Source organism: Carassius gibelio, chromosome B23 (assembly GCF_023724105.1).
Source record: "Carassius gibelio isolate Cgi1373 ecotype wild population from Czech Republic chromosome B23, carGib1.2-hapl.c, whole genome shotgun sequence".
Lineage (NCBI taxonomy): Eukaryota > Metazoa > Chordata > Actinopteri > Cypriniformes > Cyprinidae > Carassius > Carassius gibelio.
The window spans coordinates 23,251,348-23,273,670 of NC_068418.1; the positions used below are offsets into that span (position 1 = coordinate 23,251,348).

General features: G+C 37.3%; 2 protein-coding genes across 2 annotated transcripts; one reads left to right on the plus strand and one right to left on the minus strand.

Annotated features, from left to right (window-relative positions):
• The first annotated feature begins 168 nt into the window (after positions 1-168).
• LOC128011709 (5-hydroxytryptamine receptor 6) lies at positions 169-3,191 on the plus strand. Its single transcript, XM_052594397.1, has 3 exons — positions 169-1,211; positions 2,309-2,443; positions 2,832-3,191. Exons 1-3 carry the CDS (start codon positions 210-212, stop codon positions 3,189-3,191), a joined length of 1,497 nt encoding a protein of 498 aa, XP_052450357.1. The 5' UTR covers positions 169-209.
• A 327-nt stretch (positions 3,192-3,518) lies between these two features.
• On the minus strand, positions 3,519-18,711 carry tmco4 (transmembrane and coiled-coil domains 4). Its single transcript, XM_052594395.1, has 14 exons — positions 18,543-18,711; positions 17,422-17,557; positions 16,780-16,954; positions 16,670-16,697; positions 15,568-15,697; positions 15,075-15,172; positions 14,168-14,311; positions 13,248-13,367; positions 11,958-12,122; positions 11,074-11,210; positions 9,074-9,158; positions 8,749-8,866; positions 7,629-7,746; positions 3,519-5,635 (listed from the first exon to the last, which is right to left on the minus strand). Exons 1-14 carry the CDS (start codon positions 18,586-18,588, stop codon positions 5,033-5,035), a joined length of 2,103 nt encoding a protein of 700 aa, XP_052450355.1. The 5' UTR covers positions 18,589-18,711; the 3' UTR covers positions 3,519-5,032.
• Positions 18,712-22,323: the final 3,612 nt, after the last annotated feature.

Consider the following 22,323-nt stretch of genomic DNA (forward strand, 5'->3'; position numbering starts at 1 on the left):
ATTGCTTTGCTCATCTCACGTTAACAAATGGAGTGATGGCAGCTGAATATCCTTGCACTGATGTGACTGAGGCACACAGAGGGAGTGGAAATCACCGACCTCGCCAGGGGAAAGACAGAAAGGAATACTATAAACGGGACATCTTGATCTTTTTCGCCACCTGAGGTGACCCGCAGATCAACCGTTTCACATTCAGCATCACTCTCTCGATGCACTTGAAAAACGCTGGATGTGTGTTCGCTTCATCGAGACCCCAGGAAGCGCACACGGTCCTATTCAACTCTCCGATGATGAGTGGCTCACCTATCGCTCGAGTAGAGGCAGAATCAGGTGCGGATGTTCACAGGAGCTACAATGACAGTGGTACTATCGGTGAAGGCTGGAGCATTAGTGGCAGTGGTCCCTGGCTTCTCGCAGTCATGCTGTCCCTCATAATTCTGGTGACAGCTTGTGGGAACATTTTGTTGATCGCCTTGGTGTTTGCACATCGGTCACTGCGCTGCACCTCCAACTGCTTCCTGGTGTCCCTCTTCCTGTCAGACTTGATGGTGGCTCTGGTCGTGATGCCCCCTGCCATGCTCAATGTGCTTTGTGGGACCTGGGTGCTGGCGCCTGGATTCTGCCCCGTCTGGCTTTGTTTCGACGTGATGTGCTGTAGTGCTTCCATCCTCAACTTGTGTGTCATCAGTCTGGACCGCTACCTCCTCATCATCTCTCCATTGCGATACAAACAGCACATGACCCCGCCTCGTGCCTTGCTTCTGGTGGGTGGGGCTTGGGGGTTGGCAGCCCTCACTTCCTTTCTGCCGATCAAGATGGACTGGCACAGCCTGGGTCGCTCCCAACACCTTTCCGAGAATGATCCCGCCAACGCCACAGTCTCCCAGTCGAGTTCCTTCTACCCTGCTTCGTACTTCCAGCTTTCCACATCAGGGACGCCATCCACGCAGTGCCGCCTGCGGGTGACTCTCCCCTTCGCCCTCGTGGCTACCTTTCTCACCTTCTTCTTGCCCTCTACAGCCATCTGTTTCACCTACTGCAGGATCCTGCTGGCGGCCAGAAGACAGGCACGACAGGTGGAGGCTCTTACTCATCCCGCTTACCCACATCACTCACCCGGCGAACCATCTCGCCCTGCTTCTCCCAGACACGCCGTCCAGGATGGAAACGACTACAGCCAGCAGGAGCCACCCGGGTTGCGGCAAGCTCCGGTGAGAAGTCCAGAGTCAGAGAAAAGATTAGGATAGAAATTCAATTTGTGAAGTGACAGGACTAGAGTAGAGTTATTAGATAAATGTTTTGCTTCATGTGTGTGCAAATCCTTGTTGTGAACTCTCGATAAACTAAGCCAGTTTGAGTAGAGGTCTTCACAGGTCCACTTGGATCTGACCTTGGATCTTGGACATGGGTCGGGTTTTGTATTAGCTGCTTTGGGTAATTTCTTGTGCTTTTTCCAAATGGACCCAATAAGAGCTAAATTCTTTTAAACTATCCCGGAGGCAAACATGTGCATTCATGTTAAGTCCATTTTTGAGAAACACGTAAAAAACTGAACATAGTTTGTAACCTTGAAATCTATCTTACAGATATGAGATCAGGAATATTACACGGTGTGTTCATGCAGGGCTTTTCTTTTTTGTGCACAGAAGTCCTTCACCGGAGATGAGGTAAATAACATGATTTATTAGGCTATCAATTTACTTTTTATCAAGCGTTCATGTTTATTTTTTAAATCCGGGTCACAACTGAAAGCAAACTGAGAAATAACATGTATCATGTAGGCAAAATTGCAGAATAATATTCGGCTCGGAGAATGGATTTTAGGACCCGAGGAGGCCTCTAACTTGAAGTGCATGCATTCTCAAACTGTTTTGGCCTATTGGTAATTTACGTAGCCACTGCTTATGCAAGTGAAGGATGTGTGATTACAGACACAATGCAGCTTGCTGAGAATGTGCAGAGAATTCCCCGCACCTTAACAAACACAAAAAGAAAGTTGAAAGAGATGTAGCGGAAAAAGGAAAATTCAATTTTGAGGACTTGAATAGAAAGTAATGAGAGACAAGATGAGGGTGTCAGGGTGCCAATAAGGCATTTGAAGATGAGGAAGGGCAAAATGGGAGGGTAGAACTATTCAAGAGAACAGCAAAGACCTTGTGAGGCACTGTCACTTTCAAGAGCTTTCATCTGAGAGAGGGAAAGGCATAAATAATTACCCCAGGCTAAGGTAACATTACTAACCATCTCTCAGCAGGAGAATCACTGTGAAATCTCGATGAATATATTCTTTTCTGTCTCTTCCTCTCAGCTGTCGGTGAACAGTGAGCGCAGACTGGCACACAGGCAAAGGAAGAGAGCTCTGAAAGCCAGTCTTACCCTGGGAGTGCTCCTGGGTCTCTTCTTCAGTGCCTGGCTTCCCTTCTTTATCATCAACATGGCACAGGTCAGTCCAAAAAACATCAACTCACTTGTTTACAAGCATGTAAAAAAAGAGGATGGGTGGCAAACTAATTGCAGTATGACAAACCTATTTAATTATTCCTTATCCTGCTCTCGAGCTTTCAACAATCCCGTCCCCCATCTGTGTCCCTCACTTTGCTCAGATTTCAAGCTTCTGGGCAAGCCTGTCTCTAGCCCTCCTTCACACACAATATGGTGTGTGAATAGCACTCTATCTCGGTCTCCTACTCTCCCCTTCTTCATCCGTGGCATCCTAACATCGTCTTCCGACGAACTAGACATCTTTGACCTTTTCCACCTCTTTGGTATTGAGTCTCAACTACATTATGTATCGATTTTGTGATCTAAGACCTTTTCTTCTGTACATTCAGGCGGTGTGTGAGTGTGTACCACCCTCCTTCTTCGATGCCATCACCTGGTTGGGGTACTGTAACAGCACCATGAATCCAATTATATACCCAATGTTCATGAGGGATTTCAAAAGGGCTTTGGCACGGCTTCTACCCTGCTGTTCTTCATCGCAAGCCCCTCGAAGGCCATCGCTGCCACTTTCCCTTTCTCTACGCAACTCAGGGGAGCCACAACTGCCCACTGAACCCCCCTCCCTCGTGTCCGACCCACCTCAACTACCGGTGACGGCCACGGACGCCGTTAACCTTCTCGACGCGGAAAACGCCGGGATCGATCTGCCTCTGCTGCTGCCCAACCAGGTCGATACATTAGATGATTGACACTCCAACCGAGACAACAAAAGAAGTGCAATGTACTGTGAACGGCAAGATGTGAGACTTATAATTACAGGTTTTTGAAAAAATGTTTTGAAATGTACCATGTAAAAAAAAAAAAAAAAAAAAAAAAAAATCAATGGGATAGGTGTTAATGGGATAGTCGTGCCTAAACTGGAAGCCTGCTTCGCTCCTCGAGGCAGACCACAGAGATCGTACATTTAGAACTCAACACGCATCCCGCTTCATTCATTACCATAACAACCAAAACAACAGATGGATAAAGCAGACGAGAGCGAAAGAAATCTCACTAATACCTCTCACAATGTCAAGTGGGTTGTCTGTGGAGCTGTAATTCACATCTTAATTAAACAACAAACCACTTCTAATGAAGGGGGCAAATGGTGTATACAGAATACTGGCAGTTTATCACAAATTATATTTACAGTGCTTAAAAAAAAAATCTATATTAATTAGAGATGATATCCATAAATAACATTATCAATTCCAGAATGACAACAAGCCAAGGTTCCTGTTGGTTATATTTTTAATGCTGGGTACACATCAAAAAGATAATCGGGCTGATTCTGGGCCGATTTCCCCACTTCCGACAATCTATGTCCTGATTATCTTGATGGTACTACAGATTATTTTATCAGATTTTTCCTTGGTGTGAGGTGTGTTAAGAGTCTCCGAACCTGATCGGAAGAATGTCGGAGCCGCCCCGATCGCGAATCGTAAATATTCAACATGTTTAATATTTAGGATCAGAAATCCTGATGTGTGAGGGGAACCTCAAGGACAAATGCGCGCACGCTCTGGAGATTATCACGTGAAACGAAACAATATCCAATCAGAAAGCGAGATGATGGAACATGGAAGCTTGTACATCCTTACGAAAGGAAAATATATTTACCAATATATTTCTTAAAATATATTGTGATATATTATTTTCCCTTTTTATTTCTAATATTATATATATTTGAATACATTTAATAATATATTGATGACACCTATATTATATAATATATTGCAAAATATACAAATGATTGCCGCTTTCAATATATTGCAATATATTGGAAAAAATAAATATATAAAAGAATATATGCCTAATATATTACATGATATTCTCCAATATACTGCAATATACCGCAAATGGTTACATCTAGGAAATTTGATCCTCATTTTTGTGGTCTTATCATATTTTGAAAAACTTATAAGATCTATTGGTGTGCACCCAGCATAAAAGTCTTGTGAGATTTACATGTGACATTTAAACACTGTGTTTATTTGAGTCCCACGGTAACCTTTACGCCCAACCCTTAATCTTGGTGGCAGCAAATGCAAATCTCAGGAGTTTCTTGGAATGAGGTTTACCATCTAGACCCAAACCTCATTTGGTGAATCAAGGAAATGTGAGGATTTCATTGCTCTTGGCTCAGAACAAGCAGGTTTGCCATTGACTAACTGCTATTGTGCTTCAGTTTGCAACAGATAAGGTGTGTTTGTGCTTAAAAAAAAAAATCGCTATTAATTAGAAATGGTATACACAAATAACATAGATATTATCAGACAATTCCAGGATGACAAAAAGTCAATGTTCCAGTTGGTTCTAGCTTATACTGATAACTTACACTCTGGGTGGGGTCTAGATGGGAACTCTTCTTCTAAAAGTCTTGTAAGATTCACACGTGAAATTCAAACACTGTCTTTATTTGAGTCCCACAGCAACCTACGCTTAATCCTTAATCTTGGTAGCAGCAAATGCGAATCTCAGGAGTTTCTTGGAACGAGATTTACCATCTAGACCCGACTCAACATTTTATGATTTGTGAATCAAGGAAATTTCATGACTTCATTGCTCTTGGCTCAGAACCAGCAGGTTTGCCATTGACTAACTGCTCCTGTGTTTCAGTGTGCGACTGGTAGGTTGTGTTTGTGCATTCAGTAGTCCACTTTGTGTCGTCCCAGTCCCAGGACGTGTGCTCACAGTCTGTCTCACTTTCATCTTCTCGGTCTATTTTGCCTTGATCCTGAGATGGTTCAACATGATCCTTGCCTCCAAGAGTGCATATCGAATGTGTGTTCCCTTGACAGGGATCAGTGACGCCATCAGATTCATTGATGGAGTCCAGTAAATCAGATATATCAGGGATATCCCAGCCATTCTCAGAGTCCTTCCTCTCGCACCGTTCCCTGTCTACAGTCTGTGTCTTGTATTTATCTACATTTGCCTCTGTGGTGTCTGAGGTATCATTGTTTGAAATGTCCATAGATGCTTCCCCTTTGACTCTGCTCTGACCATCTGATTCTGGAGTGCCTGGTTTTTCCGGAGATAAATGTACCAGCGGTAGTTTGCCACCCATGGCTCCAGCTTCTTCCCTGGTAGGAACCCCTACTGCTACTAGGATGGTGTCCATCTGACGCATATAGTCCAGGTGTCCTTTAACCTAAGAGGTGGACAGAACATAGCCAGTATTCATAAAGCAAGTGGAAAATACTATACATTACTTAGCATTATTAATTTGATATCCTCATTCTAATTTTAGTGGTGCTTGTAAACTTTTCAGAAAAAACAAGCTTTGGTGCATAACTAGGGCATGTATTATACCTCAAACCAAGAAATGTAGTACCTTTTTAAGTGATCAAATTTACATATTTTTTCATGCACTGGTGGATGATAAAAGCAGTGAAAAACTCGTAATAGTTTTGTATTATAAAAAGAGATGCCTGAACCAACATACATAGACTGTGTGCAATCTTTAATTTAGTTTTGCACAGGCAAGGACCAGTGTAAAATGTACATAAGGGCAGATGCCATATTTAATTTTTCACAAATTAATATGTAAAATAGACACACAGACTTTTCAAGGGTTTGCAATGTTTTTGATCTTTGCTAAATAAGTCAAATAAAAAATACATATGAAAAACACTTCCAATTTTAGCTAATTTATTAGTTTATTTATTTATTTATTACAATTTTAGTTTATTTGAGCTAAAAACCTTGTTTTATGAACCTGATACTAGAGCTGTACGATTAAGACAAAAATCAATTGTCGATTATTCCCTTGTAATTGTAATTGCGATTATTAATTACGATTATTACAATTTACATTGAATGATGTTAATACCATTTTTTATGCAAATGCATGCTGTATTTTTGTATGAAAATAAGCTGAAAACACTCTAATTGACGAACCTTTATTGCTTTTCTATAGTAATAAGCCTCAAATGTCAAATATATAGCAGGTTGGTTTCTTCTTTAAATTATAAAAAAATACGAATGGTATTATAATGTTATACTAAAAATAAAACAATGGAAAACCCTTAAGATAATCTGTATAAAGAAAAAAACATATCTTAAGTGTGCCGATTAACATAAGTGGACGTTGAATGATTTATTGCCGCTTTGAACGATTACGTAATTGTGACATCCATAATTGTAATTGCGATTAGAAATTCAATTAATTGTGTAGCCCTACTTGATACTATACAAAATGCTATTTCTTTTCTAAACTTCTTTTGGAAATCTCCCTTTGATTAATATTCACCATCTGGTCATTATTATAACAATATATGTGTACTGAATTGTGATTGGTCCATTTTAACAGATTCTCACTATAGCTGCTTTGACATTGCATTACATTGTGAACAGTGAAAGATTATGTGAACAGCAAGATTACAGTTGCTCTGATAAGCCTAATTTAAACCTAAAACTGTAACACTATTCATGTGCCGTCTTACAAGCTCTGGTATTTATTTCAGGAAATGCAAACTGAGTTACTCATTAACATTTCTTCACATGCCAAACGAAAGTGCAATTCATCAAATGCCTCACATTGCAGTCGCATAACCAGGGTTCTTGAACTGATTACCTTGCCATATCTCCTGCAGACTTATCTAAGCTGTGTAATTAACATGAAAATCATTTTGCTGGTTTCACAAAAAAACAAGACTTAACAAAAGACACACAAGCATTTCTTTTTTTGTCCTGGATTAAGACTAGTGTGATATATCAAATGGATGGCGGCATGATGACATTTGTGCATTGTATAGATGACACATTTCTTTTTCTTTTTTTTAGGTAATTTGGCCTTTTTTATGAGATAGTGCTGTATTTAAGGACTCCACTTGAATATCAACGAGCAACTTCCCGCAACAGTAATTACATTAATTGTAGTCTTTTGTTGGTGACAATTTAACAATGCCCTTTCTATTCATGGCAAGGGTGTTAAAAAAAGTAACTTCAGATGACTTCAAATCTTAGCAAGCTGGAAGGAAATTAAACTTTGACTTTGCGATTCTATAATGTCATGCCATTGTGTGGAGTAGTTACTATTCCATTCAGGAAATTGAATCTGAATTTAAATGCATCTCACAGACACCAAGAACATCTACTAAGAACAGGGACTTGACGCCCAATGCACACATGCACTTGCTTACCACTGATGACAGATCCACATTGATTATTTTGCGATCTTGCGAATTGATTGGCTGGAGCCCAGCAACAGAAAGCTGGACTGATGAACTTCTATACAGGAATCCAAGAAGCCAATCCCCTCTAAACCAATAAAAACACATTTTCAAACATGCTAATATGTTGATACATTCTGTTACTTTTTAATAAATAACTAAATGAATAAAGTGTAATTTATAATTCTTTATCTAGTGGTCTAAAATCTAATTTGATGAATGTGTCATTTAAATTTCATTTTAAAAGAACTGCCCAACATAATCCATTTCAATAAAATGAAATAATCTGTTAAAGTGTTACTTCAATGATTTCATTTGAAGGCATTATTTTATTTCATTTCCATTCAAATCTGACATAACATTGTTTTTCTCCCATTGATGAAGTCACATAGTCATTTAATATCCATCATAACCGATGTCTTTAGGTTTATAAGCAGAAAAGTTTAGCAGATAGTGGAGGAACTGTTTGGAATTAACTTAATGAAAGAAACTGCACAAGCATCCAGCCTCAGTAACTGTGAACATACACCTCTATTTCAGATTCAGGGTCAGTAAAATTAAATAATTATTATTTTATTCATCGAGGATGCATTCAATTGACAAAAGGTAATATTTAATTATTATAATGAGAGATTTTAATAAACGTTGTTCTAATGTCAGCAAAGAATCCAATTAAATGAAGCCATTTTAAAACGGTTTAAAACATGATATGAAATTGGGTCAGCTTCTACAAAAAACATTAAGCAACAAAAATGGTTTTCAGCATTGATAATATTTTGACAGCCGCAAATCAGCATATTAAAATGATTTCTGAAGGATCGTGTGGCACTGAAGATTGGAGTAATGATGCTGAAAAAACTTATATTATTAATTATATTCACATAGAAAATAGTTGTCATCTCAAATGATATTACTGTTTTTACTGAGCATAAAAGACTTATACATTATAAGAAATATTACCACACACAAACTTTTGAACAGTAGTGTACACGAGAAAAAAGAAAGTGAGTTAAATGAACTGTTAAAATGGGCAATCATAATGGCAAATTTGAAGTCTGAACATACCCCTTACCCATAAAAACTCTCTTACCTGCAATATCCATTAACAATCTTCCCAGCCACAACCTTGGACAGTCGCTGCCATGTTTTCTCGGATCCGTCCACGGGAGCCCCCAGCAGCACCACGTCCTCCACCACACCTTCACTTCCTGCCCGATAATAAGAGACCAATGTCCTTCAAACGACTCTCATTTACAGCCTCACACCTCTCAGATTCTCATCCAGAGAGAACACCACTCAATCTGGCTTGCAGAAATTTGGCCGTGTCCAGCTCTCTCACGTGGACTCTTCTTGAGACACAAGGTCTTAAAGAAGACAAAAGGATGTTCCCTCATTAAAATGAATAAAAAGTGTACCTTGATCATTAGCGAGCTCTTCTAGGCAAAAGTAGATGACACGAGCTCCAAGGCTAAATCCAATTAGATTGACAGGCCGCTTTCCCTGCACAAAGATTAAAGATAATTGCACACATATTTGAAAGGAATATTCTGGGTTAAGATTATATAGGCGATTCACTCTATAAAGCCTACTGTATCATATTTAATACAAAATAAGGTCTTGAACATAATGAAACATTGTTGGAAAACAGTTGTACACCATCGACTACTACATGCCTTCTGGCATCTGATTAATAGTTTATTTTTATAGATTTGTTTTAAGCATATAACTATAAAAATTTGTTTTTGCTGTGAAATCTATACTGTTTTAAAAAAAGCAAACATAAGAACAACTTTAGTAATACTGTAATGGTAACATTTCAAGATAAACTGAAGCAAATGCATAATTTTTCAGAATATTCATGCTAAAATGCACCAAATATGAGGAAACAGGCTTTTGAGGAACACTCATTTGTTCATCTCTCAATCATGATTGTATTGCATTGCATTAAATGAACATTAAACTACAGAGTTTGAACATCCATATTAGGTATTTAAAGGGGGGGTGAAATGCTATTTCATGCATACTGAGGTTTTTACACTGTTAAAGAGTTGGATTCCCATGCTAAACATGGACAAAGTTTCAAAAATTAAGTTGTACGTTTGAAGGAGTATTTCTGTTCCAAAAATACTCCTTCCGGTTTGTCACAAGTTTCGGAAAGTTTTTTTCGAGTATGGCTCTGTGTGACGTTAGATGGAGCGGAATTTCCTTATATGGGTCTTACAGGCACGTCTGCCGGAAGAGCGCGCGCTCCCGTATAGCAGAGCAGAGAGAGGCTGAGCACAGACAATCACTGATCAGAGCGAGAGCGTCGCGAAAAGTCACAAAAGAAGTGTGTTTTTGGTTGCCAGGGCAAGACAACCCTGCACAGATTACCAAAAAAAACAGCATTAAGGGACCAGTGGATGGAGTTTATTTTTACAGAGCATTAACGGAGTTGTGCAAGTGTTTTTGTTTGTTCCCTGCATTTCGAAGATGCTTGTTTTACAAACAAAGCCCAGTTTGACGCTGGATTTGCGCATAGTTTATTTCTTAAGGATAATGCAGTCCCAATGAAAAAGGGTCACGATCGTGTGTTGGAACCGCAGGCGGTGAGTAAAACTGCTTCAAATATCTCGGTTGTTAACTTAGCTATCGGCGCGTAAGCACATCAAGTAAACAACATGCGATGTTGTCATCAAACTGCACTTTCCACAAAAAAAAAAAAAAAGACGACAAAGTGGAACTTAGTCATTTTCCAAAACCGCTAAGCAAATATATACAGTTTCAGTACATACCACATAGAGACCTCGTTGCTGATGCTGCTCTTGTTAAATTTCAGCCTCTGGATCTGTGTCACAGCTTCCAAACGCTCTCAGCAAAAGCCTACTCGTGCTCATGATTCTTTAGCTCCGCCCACATGTCACGCCCCAGCCGCTCGTGTTTTTCCGGGAGAAATCGGTACAGTCTATCTTTCTCTTATGAATATAATAAAACTAAAGACTTTTTGGAGATATGAAGGATGCAGTACTACTCTATAGGTACTCAAGATTAACAGGATATTGAGTGAAAACTAGCATTTCACCCCCCCTTTAAATATCATCGTCAGACATTTGGGAGATATGAAGTAACAACTAAGATTCATATGCATTTGATGTAATTAATCTGTCATGCTGTAATAAAGATCTCATTTATTTACTTTACAAGCTATCAGAATTTCATCTGACCTTCTGGCCATATAAACATCAGCAACTGTGCCTTTGAATTAAAACTGAGGAGCTTTTTTCTCCTTGAGTATGAGCCACAGATACTGACTGTCCTTGGAGCTTTTATGTGACCCGTAACATTCCTCAGATTAGTCAATTCAAGCCGCATTGAGCTGAAATGGTCAAAGCCTAAGGAGAATCTTGAAGAAGTGGATGTCTCGCAGGACTCTGACCTGCTGTCGGCTCCGGAGCACCTGGGCCAGGTGTTTTCCCACCTCTGCAGAGCGACTCAGGCACACTCCCCAGGGGTTGTCGATCACACTGGCCACAGCCAGCAGAGAGGCAGGCCATGTCAGAGCCGTGACTATGCCTGAACACAGACAAGAGAATGAGCACTGCGCTTATTCTGGAAGCCGTAATGCAATGTGTGACAATTAAAACATTCTTTCATGATGCTAAAATTAAATGAAGCCATTTTGAGGCATGGTATAAAATAGGGGTGGAAAAGTAGAAAAAAATTGTTGCTCAGCGTCATTACTCCAGTCTTCACTGTCACATGATCCTTCAGATCCTTCAGTCTAATATGCTGATTTAATTCAACTTTTTATGATTCTTTGATGAATCGATTTTTGCATTTATTTGAATGCATTTAAAATGTAAATTCTTTTTTATAATATTCTAGGTTCTTAACATTCTGCTTTCTTTTGTTTTGTGATTCCGTTAAAATAGACTATGATCTGGAGAAAAGACCAAATTGCGCTTCTAAAGTTGCATGAGAGAGAATGCCGATGCTGATTTAAGCTTCGCCGGCCACTCAGTAAAACATTAAATGTTCCTCCACTGGATCTTCATTTATTATAATACACATGAATAAATGAAACAGAGCCTCCAGCTCAACAATAAGAGACACTTCTCCTGTATTAAACACATCCCTGCTGAATCGACTGTCAAAGATGGACCAATTCAGACCAGACTTAAGATAAAGTGAATTAATATGACTGCACAATTCAACACTCATATAAATAAGGTAAGATAAAGCACAGGAGATTGTCTGTTTCCCTCAAACCAGTAGTTCTACCTTTTTAATAGCGTACTTGCATTAGTAAAGCAGACATACCTGAGAGCACTGTGTATTTGAGAGCCTCCTGAGCCACGACACTAACAAGCCCATCCCACAATGAATCCAGAATAGAGCCCAGTTCCAATAAATAACGCGACTCCCATTTCAGACAGTACTGTTCGCCACACGCTCCAAGACTGGACCAGGGAGCCTGAAACGAACCTGCGATAGCCAAGAGAATCTGAACCTTAGTGTGAACAATATTTCATAGATATTTTATTATTAAATTAAAGAAATCGTGGAGAAATTAGCATTGAATCACTTGCTCACAAATGGTTTGCTTTGTAGTGAATGGGTGCCGTCAGATTGGTAGTCCAAACAGCTGCTAAAAACATGACAATAATCCACACCACTCCAGTCCACCAGTTAATGCCTCATGAAATGAAAAGCTGCATGTTTGTAAGAAACTCATCTTTAAGATATTTTAACTTCAAATGTGAGTCCTCTGTAATGCTGTGTTCACACCAAACACTAATAGAGCATCAAATTCGCGTCTACCACGTATAGTTTGCCGCTTGAACATTTTGAATGCATTTCGCGCATCTAAAGCGAAATAGACGCACGTAGAAAGCAAGAGTTTGAAGCGAAATTGACTCGCGTCCGAGGCAAAATCCACTTCCTGTGGGAGGGGCAAGTGGTAGGCGGTTTTCTGTTTGCAAGATGGCTGGTGTTGAGCGAGCATTCGGGGCTTTTCCACTTTGTCCTTCACACGTCCTCTGAATAAACACATTATCTTGTTAGCGAAAAGTAGCTGTAGGCTATATTGGGGTTATATTAGGTGGAAAATCGAACTAGACGCGCAAATATGCGCATATAAAGAACTGTTTATATGCAAAAACAGTCCAAAACAATTCTAAACAAATATGGCTCTGGATTTTGCTGTGAGAGAACAACAGGGGATCAACTTTAATGATGGATTTGTTTCTTACAAACACGCTTCATTGGACTGAAGTGGTGTGGATTATTGTGATGTTTTTATCAGCTGTTTGGACTCTCATTCTGACGGCACCCATTCACTGCAGATGATCCACTGGTGAGCAAATCATGTGATGCTAAATTTCTCTAATGAAGAAACAAACTCATCTAAATCTTGGAAGGCCTGAGGGTGAGTAACAATTAAGCAAATTTTCATTTTCGGGTGAACCATTCCTTTAATAATTAATAACCATCATAGAGTACATATTTTAAAAATAGAATTTGTAGTACTAACACAAGAGCATTTTAAACAAAATAGTAACTGAAAAAACATGCTATTTTGATGGAGATAAGGTTAACTGTGGCACTCACTGTATTTGCCGCTGCACAGCCAGCCGGTCACGGCTATAGTGAGATGAAGATGCTTTCCAGAACTCATCGGAAGAAACTCAAACTCCTTTATAGCGCCGACACGCTTGTTCATTTTATAGCCTGAATAAAAAAAAGTTAATTTACCTTTTGGTATTTTCATACATATAAAATAAACGAAAATAAATATAGATAGGAAACACAGAATCTGCGAACACTAACTGCATTTGAATGAAAGCAAACAGCTCCAATCACCTTGAGCTCAGTTCACTTTGAATGAAAGCTGAGAATGTGCCATGAAATCAGGATTATATAAAACTCCATTTGAACCAGAAATCAGACTGTAACTTTATCATTACTGCCATCTGCTCATCGATCAAACCTGTAACGAAGCTAGTGATTCAACCCTTTTGATTTCAAGAATTGTGTAAGAAATTCTATAAATCACTTGCCCTCCAAAAAAGAACAGAACCTTAGACACCAACACTGCTTTAAAGTCGTGTTAATGTAATGCTTGCCTGGTCCAAACCCAAGTTCAATTGCAGCGAAAACCGTACCAGAGTCCACGTGAACCGTACCCCAGACCACCCTTTTTAAGTGGACTCAGGTGTGGTTCGCGGGTTCGCTCTTGAGTTCAGAAGACAGCGTTCACATCATCTAAACGAACCGAAGTCTAACGTCAATCAAACCCGGGTGCACATCAAAGTGCTAGTGTGAAAGCACCCTTAGAGAGGCTTTCTAATGATTTTACAATGAACACTAATGATAAATACAAATCATAAAATACGCCAAAGTTCAATAAATAGTTCATTTGATAATAACAACAATTATTATAATTATTTTTTTTAAATTTAAATTTCAATATAATATTTATTATTGTTACTATGTTTTTTTTTGGTTTAGTTTCAGCTACTGTAGCTCACCTGTTAACCCGGCCCCTGCGGCTCCAAACATGGAGGCCATGATGGCGATGCCCGTGGCTGATCCCAGCACAGCGGCTCCACCCGCCCCCAGCACCGCTCCTGCCCCAGCAGCCACCAGAGGAGCTGCCAGGCCTCCTGTAACACCTGCCAAATATATATATATTTATTACGCTCATAAGTTTACATATTTACACAGATGTTTTTGATTTATATTGAAAACTTACTGTAATCCATCCAGATGTTTAATTTGTGTATGTGCTCATAAGTTTACATATCCCTTGCAGAATATGCAAATATTTAAGTAATTTTAACAAAATAAGAGAGCTCATGAAAATTGCATGTTAGCTTATTCAGCACAGTACTAAAAAAATAACATGCAATTTTCATGAGCTCTCTTATTTTGTTAAAATTACTTACATATTTGCATATTCTGCAAGGGGTATGTAAACTTATGAACACACACACACACACACACACACACACACACACACACACACACACACACACAAATTAAACATCCGGAAGGATTACAGTAAGTTTTTTATATTATTCAAATAAACATCTAAATGTATTACAGTAAAATTAAGTATAAACTAAAAGATATATTTAATTAAATAAAATCAACAACAATAACAACAATAATAGTCACTAATAAAATATTATTGTACTGTATGCATTATGGTAGGTAAACCACTTAGAAAACATTACGGCCATTTAATTGTTTTAATAAAAATTTAATAAATATTTTAAATAAATACAGACCCATTGCATTAATTTAGTTTTTACTAAGCTAACTAAATAAGTAAAGAAAAATCCTAAAAAAATAAACAAACAAATAAACAGGTATACGCATGTTTTCATTGGCCAGTGTAATTTAAAACAAACGTCCCGTGGCATTCAGACTCACCAATCACCGTCCCTCCACCCACAGTGGCAAGTCCGATGAGCAGGTACCGGCGTAATTTACGACCTCTCTCTTTCTTTTGTCTTCTCGATGACTCTTCTCTGTTGAGAGAATGTCAGTCTGGTTCATAATATGCTCACTGGAGCTTCTGAAAGCTCAGTGCTCTTGTTCATTGTCAATTCTATTCTATTAAATGAAAGTGCTGAACTGAAAGGAAAAACCTTGACCTAGATTGCATATACACAAAATACTCACAGCTGTGCGTGGTCCACATCATCACATGCAGCAGAGAACACATTAAAAGACAGAAATCAGCAAAAACATTCAAGTTTGTTCCTTGTGTCAAAATGATTACAGCACTGATTTCACAATGATATTGATCGTGCCCCTGTTTTGATTTTTCTTTGTGACTCTGTGTTTCTCAGAGACATGTTGATAACCCCCCAAAAACCCCATAAAGAGGCAGCAGCTGATGATGGGAGGACGTTTCACTCACTCGCTCTCCTCTACTGCCTCTCTCAATTTCTCTCCGAGAGTCTCTTCAAAATCCTCCAGCTGCTGTTGGGTCACACGCAGCAGACAGCTGACATGTCGGATCAGAACTCGAGCCCTGGCATCATAATGTCCTACATGAGAAGAATCAAAAATCGCTCATTACACGGAAAACAAGGCTGGAGGAAGAAGAACGAATCTCAGAGAAAAGACTAGTTCATGCTTTGCCGAAAAAAACAAAAGAAAAAACACAGAAAGCATGCAAGAAATTTTTTAGAAGTATTTCGCCACCCTCTATTTTTATAGCTCTTTATACAACTGAAATTTCATTCAAAGCAGCTTCACGGTATTAAACAGGAAAGTAAAAGGATCATTGATGCAAATTCCAAAATATGAGGCAAATCCAAATGTTTATTTTTAATAAAATAAATAAATCTAAATAACAAATAAATCATCCAGATGCATTATGGTAATTAACATATATATATGTTACACACACACACATTTTAACATTTATATATGTATGTATATATAATTGAAATACATAATATATAAATTAATTAATGATTTATTAAATTAATAACATCTATACACATTATGGTAATTTTTCTTTTTTGTTTATAAATAGGTTTTAAAAAAATATAATAAATAAATACATCTCATAAAAATATGCTTTATTTTCTTTATGCAAGTTTTCATTGACATTCTACCTTGGTGTGACCAATGTGGATAAAAACACAGTTAAGATGTTTTATATATTATTAAAAGTAACTAATGTAATGTTATTTTCACATCTACATAAATAATTAATAGCATAAATTAACATTAAGTAGATAATATTGTAATGTTTACATTTTTTATAATGTTTTGTTTTCACTGCAGTAAGAAGCACTGGGATGGGAGTTTTCTTAAGAATTTAGAAATTAAAATGACAATGCAAAATATGTTAACAGTATTCATTTATCTTCATACAAAATATAATAAAAAAAACGGACATTTCTTTGTGAGATAATATTTTAATATTTATTATTTTAAATAATTTTTTTTTTCTTTATGCATGCAATTGAAAAAAAGACCAGCTAATTAAATGTGAAACATCAGCTCACCATCTTTGACAGAGAAAGAGACTAGATCCTGAAAAACAAAAGAAGAGGTCACAAACAGTGAGTTGTGCGAGCATTCGTATGTTAATGCTGGGTTCATGTCACACATGTACCTGAGTGATGGGTAAAGCTCCGGCTCCGAGCAGCGGCTCTGCGTGCAAGATGGACAGGAAGGTGTCAGTGCCTTCGAACCCGAGCCCTGCCAGGAACGCTTGCATGACCGGCATGACCGACTCATCAAGAGCCAGCCACTGAACAAGCCCCTCCAGATACATCTCACGAAAACATCTGCATTGGGAAAACATCAAAGAGAAGATTCACAACCCCAAACCATTCAAGAAATGTAATGTTATTATTCAGCAAAGACACACTGAATCAAAAGTGACAGTAAAGGCATTTATAATGTTACAAATACATGCTGTTCTTTTGAAGATTCCTGAAAAAAATGCAGCAATCAGCATATTTCTCAAGGATTATATGAGACTTAAGACAAGAGAAATGATGCTGAAAATACAGCTTTGCACCACAGAAATAAAATGCACTTTAAAATGTATTCAAATAAAAAACACTTATTTTAAATTGTAATAATATTTTTACATTTTTCTGTTATTACGGTACTTTATTTTGTTAACGATGCAGCCTCGGTGTGCATGAGAGACTTTTTTCCTTATCCAACCCAAACCTTCTAATGCTACTGTATAGTAGTAAACAGAACAATAAATTGTTATTATTGTTATTGTGTATAAATGTATTACTTTTGCTCAGGTCCTTGAAACAGCTGGCCCAAAGACACTCCACATAACCCAGCGTATGCAAAGCGCCCCGGTTCACTCAGCTGCCGACCAAACACTTTCTCTGCTGGTGACTGATCATGCTTCTGTCCTCCTGGGTCTGTAACAATAATATGACAAAATGCTAAATATATATATATATATTTTTTTTACAAAGTTCCTGTTAAGAAGGTTACAGGTACACAAAAACTTTGTTACATCACATCTAGTCCTCCACATTTGCATTACATGCTTATTACATGGATCCAAGTAGAATACATCTTTAAACCATTTTATGACCTTATTGTCTTGCTTTGAAGAAGAAAACTACTTTGTGTGAATTTAATATAAAGAGTTCAGATGTAAAAAGCCCTTAAGTGCCATCAGAAATTTTCATCTAAAATTAGCATTTTTATTTGTTTAGGTTCAGTCATTTTACTCTGATAGCAAAGTATAGCTCCTTTTCTATGCAATTAAAGTGAAATAACTGAACATAAACATAGGAGCCTCATTTTAGAATTAAAATGTCTAGAAATGCGAGAAAATTAGAGGCTTGTGCATCTGAGCTCTTCATATGAATATTGAAAAGGGTGTAGCTTCTAGGTCCAACATATTTTGTATGATTTCTGATATTGGAGACCACATACAACTTTGCATAAGGCATTATGACACTATTACATGATGCTTTAATGATTCAGTATATGTAGTACTCATTGGTCTCGAGGTCATATGCACTGGAAATGCATAGCATAAGATGCAATGTGTTGTTATGTGACACAGAGTTTCCCCTGTAGAACCAAAACATGTTGAAGGCCTCGATCTTTTCCTACATCTGTGATTAAACCCAGAGCTGATCAGCAGCTGTTGGACACGTAACGATTAACGTTAAATCCGACCGTCAGAAAACAACATTATTACAAGTATCATCATGAAAACGAAATATGATCAGATCGAACTAACAATAAACAATACTTATCTAAAAAACATAATAATAATTAAATAATAAAAAGACTCTTATTTTTGTTGTTATCTGCTAATCAAAACTAAAACCCTTTCAAAAGTCCTTAAATAAAACCGCACTGGGTGAACTCTATAAATAACGTTACCTGGAGTTAATTTCGGCTCCTCGTTGTTGTTACTTGTTGCTTCCATTGGTTTATCCTCACAGTAAGTTACAGCAGATTTGTTGTCTCCATGGAGGAAAGTTATACTTTGTTGTCGTGACCGATGAAAGTTCAGCGTTGAGCTGTTCTTGTGTGCAGCAGCGCCCTCTATCCGCGAATAATGGAGGACTAGCTTATGAATATTAATGACGCCACGTCAGGCTCGTCCAGCTGGCTCTACCGATTGGCTGAACTGAAGACGTTGGCGAGGTTTAGCTGGCGAATACGCGAATCCTAAAAGCGAAGGACTGGCTTATGAATATTAACTACGCCACGTCACGCTCGCCCAGCTGGCTCTACCGATTGGCTGAACTGCAGACGTTGGTAAAGTTGGCGTCGTCAGCTGGCGAATTAGCTAGATTGGTTTGGCTTCTGAATATTAATCACGCAACATGACTGGACAGTATCGGAATGTTATTTGGCATTTCACCACGGCTTGATTAAAAGTCAAAACTGCTAGTTTACCTCAAGACGACGACATCGACTTATCCAAGGAAAGCTAATTATAATTTATGCCATAAAGTGTTGGCTTTTTGCCCGATAAAAAGACAGAAACGTTGCTTTTGTTGTTTTCGCTGACTTCGGAGCATTATATATTATAAATATTGTGAAATATTAATATTAATTCGATTCATGACTTGAGGCTCCAATAAGATGTAGCAAGTAAATAAATGTAAGTAGCATGACCTAATTAATATTTATAAGCTGAGTTTTCTTAGTAGGATCAATAAATTATGTATAACGGGTTTTAAAAAATTTTTCAAACATGATAGGTTTACTTGGTGTTGTGAGGATGATTTATGTTATTAATTGGTTGCGTTATGCCTCATAAATCCTTAGTTTTTCCTTAGTGTTGAAAAAAAAAGAAGAGATATTGTCTCTAGAAATATTGTCATTTTGTGGTCAGCAGAGGGCATAAGACTGCCACTATATAAAACCAACCAACAACCTCACAGATACACAAATTTTATTGAATATATATTAGGACCTAATAGTAAATAATAAATGTGGAATAATAAAACTAAGTAAGTAAATGAATGAATATACTAAATATAATAGTTGCCAACTGCCCATCTTTTTAAAATTATGCATGATTATAGCAATTTGTCTGAGTTATATAATTTACACTGCCTAATAACTCTCTTTTTGACACCTCCTGGTATTTTTCTATTCACTCTGGTTCTTACTGTGTGTGTTATTGTCTTGGTCGCTCCTGTTGTTATATAAGGCCTGTGAGCTGCTGTATCTTGTTGCTTTTTCCAGTAAAAGCCCATACTTGGGATGATCCAGGAGAACGATTTGTGAAATGCACGATTACATAATTTTCTAAAACCAAAAAAGCATATCTACTATTTGAGCAACAATCTCCTCAGAGCAATAACTATATATAAGTGTTTCTTTCTTTACAGCTTTACAAGTCTGTACATAGATTCATGGACATGTCTATTCATATTCTTTTCACAAGAATCTAACTGGAAAATATGAAACTGGTATTCACAACAAGAGTATGTATGTGCATTTGCAAGTATCTCCGATCTTTGTGTGTCATGTCTGTATTTTCTCTCCTGTCTTCCTTTCTTTCTGTGCCTGGTACCCTCTCTTTACAGAGGTTATGAGGTCAAGACTGTAAGACAGGAGGGAAAAAAGGAAGAACTAGCAGTCGATGTTACTTAATACAAACCCTGCTCCTTCCTTCATGTAAATAAATGTCAGTGAAGAAACTTACATTTGCGTTTGAGCTCAGTCATCATTACAGATGTCTTTATTTGTGCTTCTTTCTCAACGTCCACTTGAAAGGGTCACCAAGAGAGATACAGAGCACAGAAACATCATTAGCCTTGACAGCATATGTAAGCAAATGTAATTTTTTCCGTTTTCATATAATGTAAAACCATCTGTGGTGCAACACACCCAATATTCATAACTCATAGAAACAGAAAAAACAAACGGAGATTCACAAAACTCTCCAAATTAAAATATAGATGATGGACTGAATATGTCAACAACAACTACAATATCTATTAAATATATCATATTACTTGTAAAAAAATAATAATTATTATTGAATTTATAATTTTCATGTTTGATTATTTTTAACTAGTTTTATGACAACAGAAATGAACTATTTAGATAAATAAATAAAAACAACTGCTTTGTATAAATTCTTTATAAATCAACTGTATACATATAAAATATTGTACTGCTTTTGTAAAATCAATCGTAATGAAAAAGTTAAACACATTCAGGTTTTGTGTCAAATCTTATGGAAAAACTGTAAATATATATAAAGCTGTATTGTTTTATGATGCTAAACTGAATAAAAAATTATATTTTATCACACTTATAAGTAAATAAATACAGTATGTAAATTAATAAATACAATTTTATTAGTAAATAATATTTTAACATTTTCTGGTTTAATGGAAAATCTTATTAAATAACTATCAGTATATAAAGCTGTATTGTTTTATAATGTAAAACTGAACAATAAATAAATCAATAGTAACTGCAAATATTTGAACCCCATTAGTTTCAATTCAAATCTTATGGAAATACTGTATAAATATATAAAGCTGTATTGTTTTATGTTAAACAGCAATGAATGAATGGAGTGAGTGAGTGAGTGAGTGAGTGAGTGAATGAATTAATGAATGAATGGAGTGAGTGAATGAGTGAGTTAGTGAGTTAATTAATGAATGGAGTGAGTGAGTGAGTGAATGAATGAATGGAGTGGGTGGGTGAGTAAGTGAGTGAGTGAATGAATGGAGTGAGTGAATGAGTGAGTTAGTGAGTTAATTAATGAATGGAGTGAGTGAGTGAGTGAATGAATTAATGAATGAATGGAGTGAGTGAGTGAATGAATGAGTGAGTTAATTAATGAATGGAGTTAGTGAGTGAGTGAGTGAGTGAATGAATGAATGAAAGAATGAATTAATGAATGAATGGAGTGTGTGAGTAAATGAGTGAATGAATGGAGTGAGTGAGTGAGTGAGTGAATAAGTGAATTGAGTGAGTGAGTGAGTGAGTGAATGTGTGAATGAATGAATGGAGTGGGTGGAAGAGTAAGTGAGTGAGTGAATGAATGGAGTGAGTGAATGAGTGAGTTAGTGAGTTAATTAATGAATGGAGTGAGTGAGTGAATGAATTAATGAATGAATGGAGTGAGTGAGTGAATGAGTGAGTTAGTGAGTTAATTAATGAATGGAGTTAGTGAGTGAGTGAGTGAATGAATGAATGAAAGAATGAATTAATGAATGAATGGAGTGTGTGAGTGAGTGAATGAATGAATGAATGAAAGAATGAATTAATGAATGGAGTGAGTGAATGAATGAATGAATGAATGAATGGAGTGGGTGGGTGAGTAAGTGAGTGTGAATGAATGGAGTGAGTGAATGAGTGAGTTAGTGAGTTAATTAATGAATGGAGTGAGTGAGTGAGTGAATGAATGAATGAATGAATGGAGTGGGTGGGTGAGTAAGTGAGTGAGTGAATGAATGGAGTGAGTGAATGAGTGAGTTAGTGAGTTAATTAATGAATGGAGTGAGTGAGTGAGTGAGTGAGTGAATGAATTAATGAATGAATGGAGTGAGTGAGTGAATGAATGAGTGAGTTAGTGAGTTAATTAATGAATGGAGTTAGTGAGTGAGTGAGTGAGTGAGTGAATGAATGAAAGAATGAATTAATGAATGAATGGAGTGTGTGAGTAAATGAGTGAATGAATGGA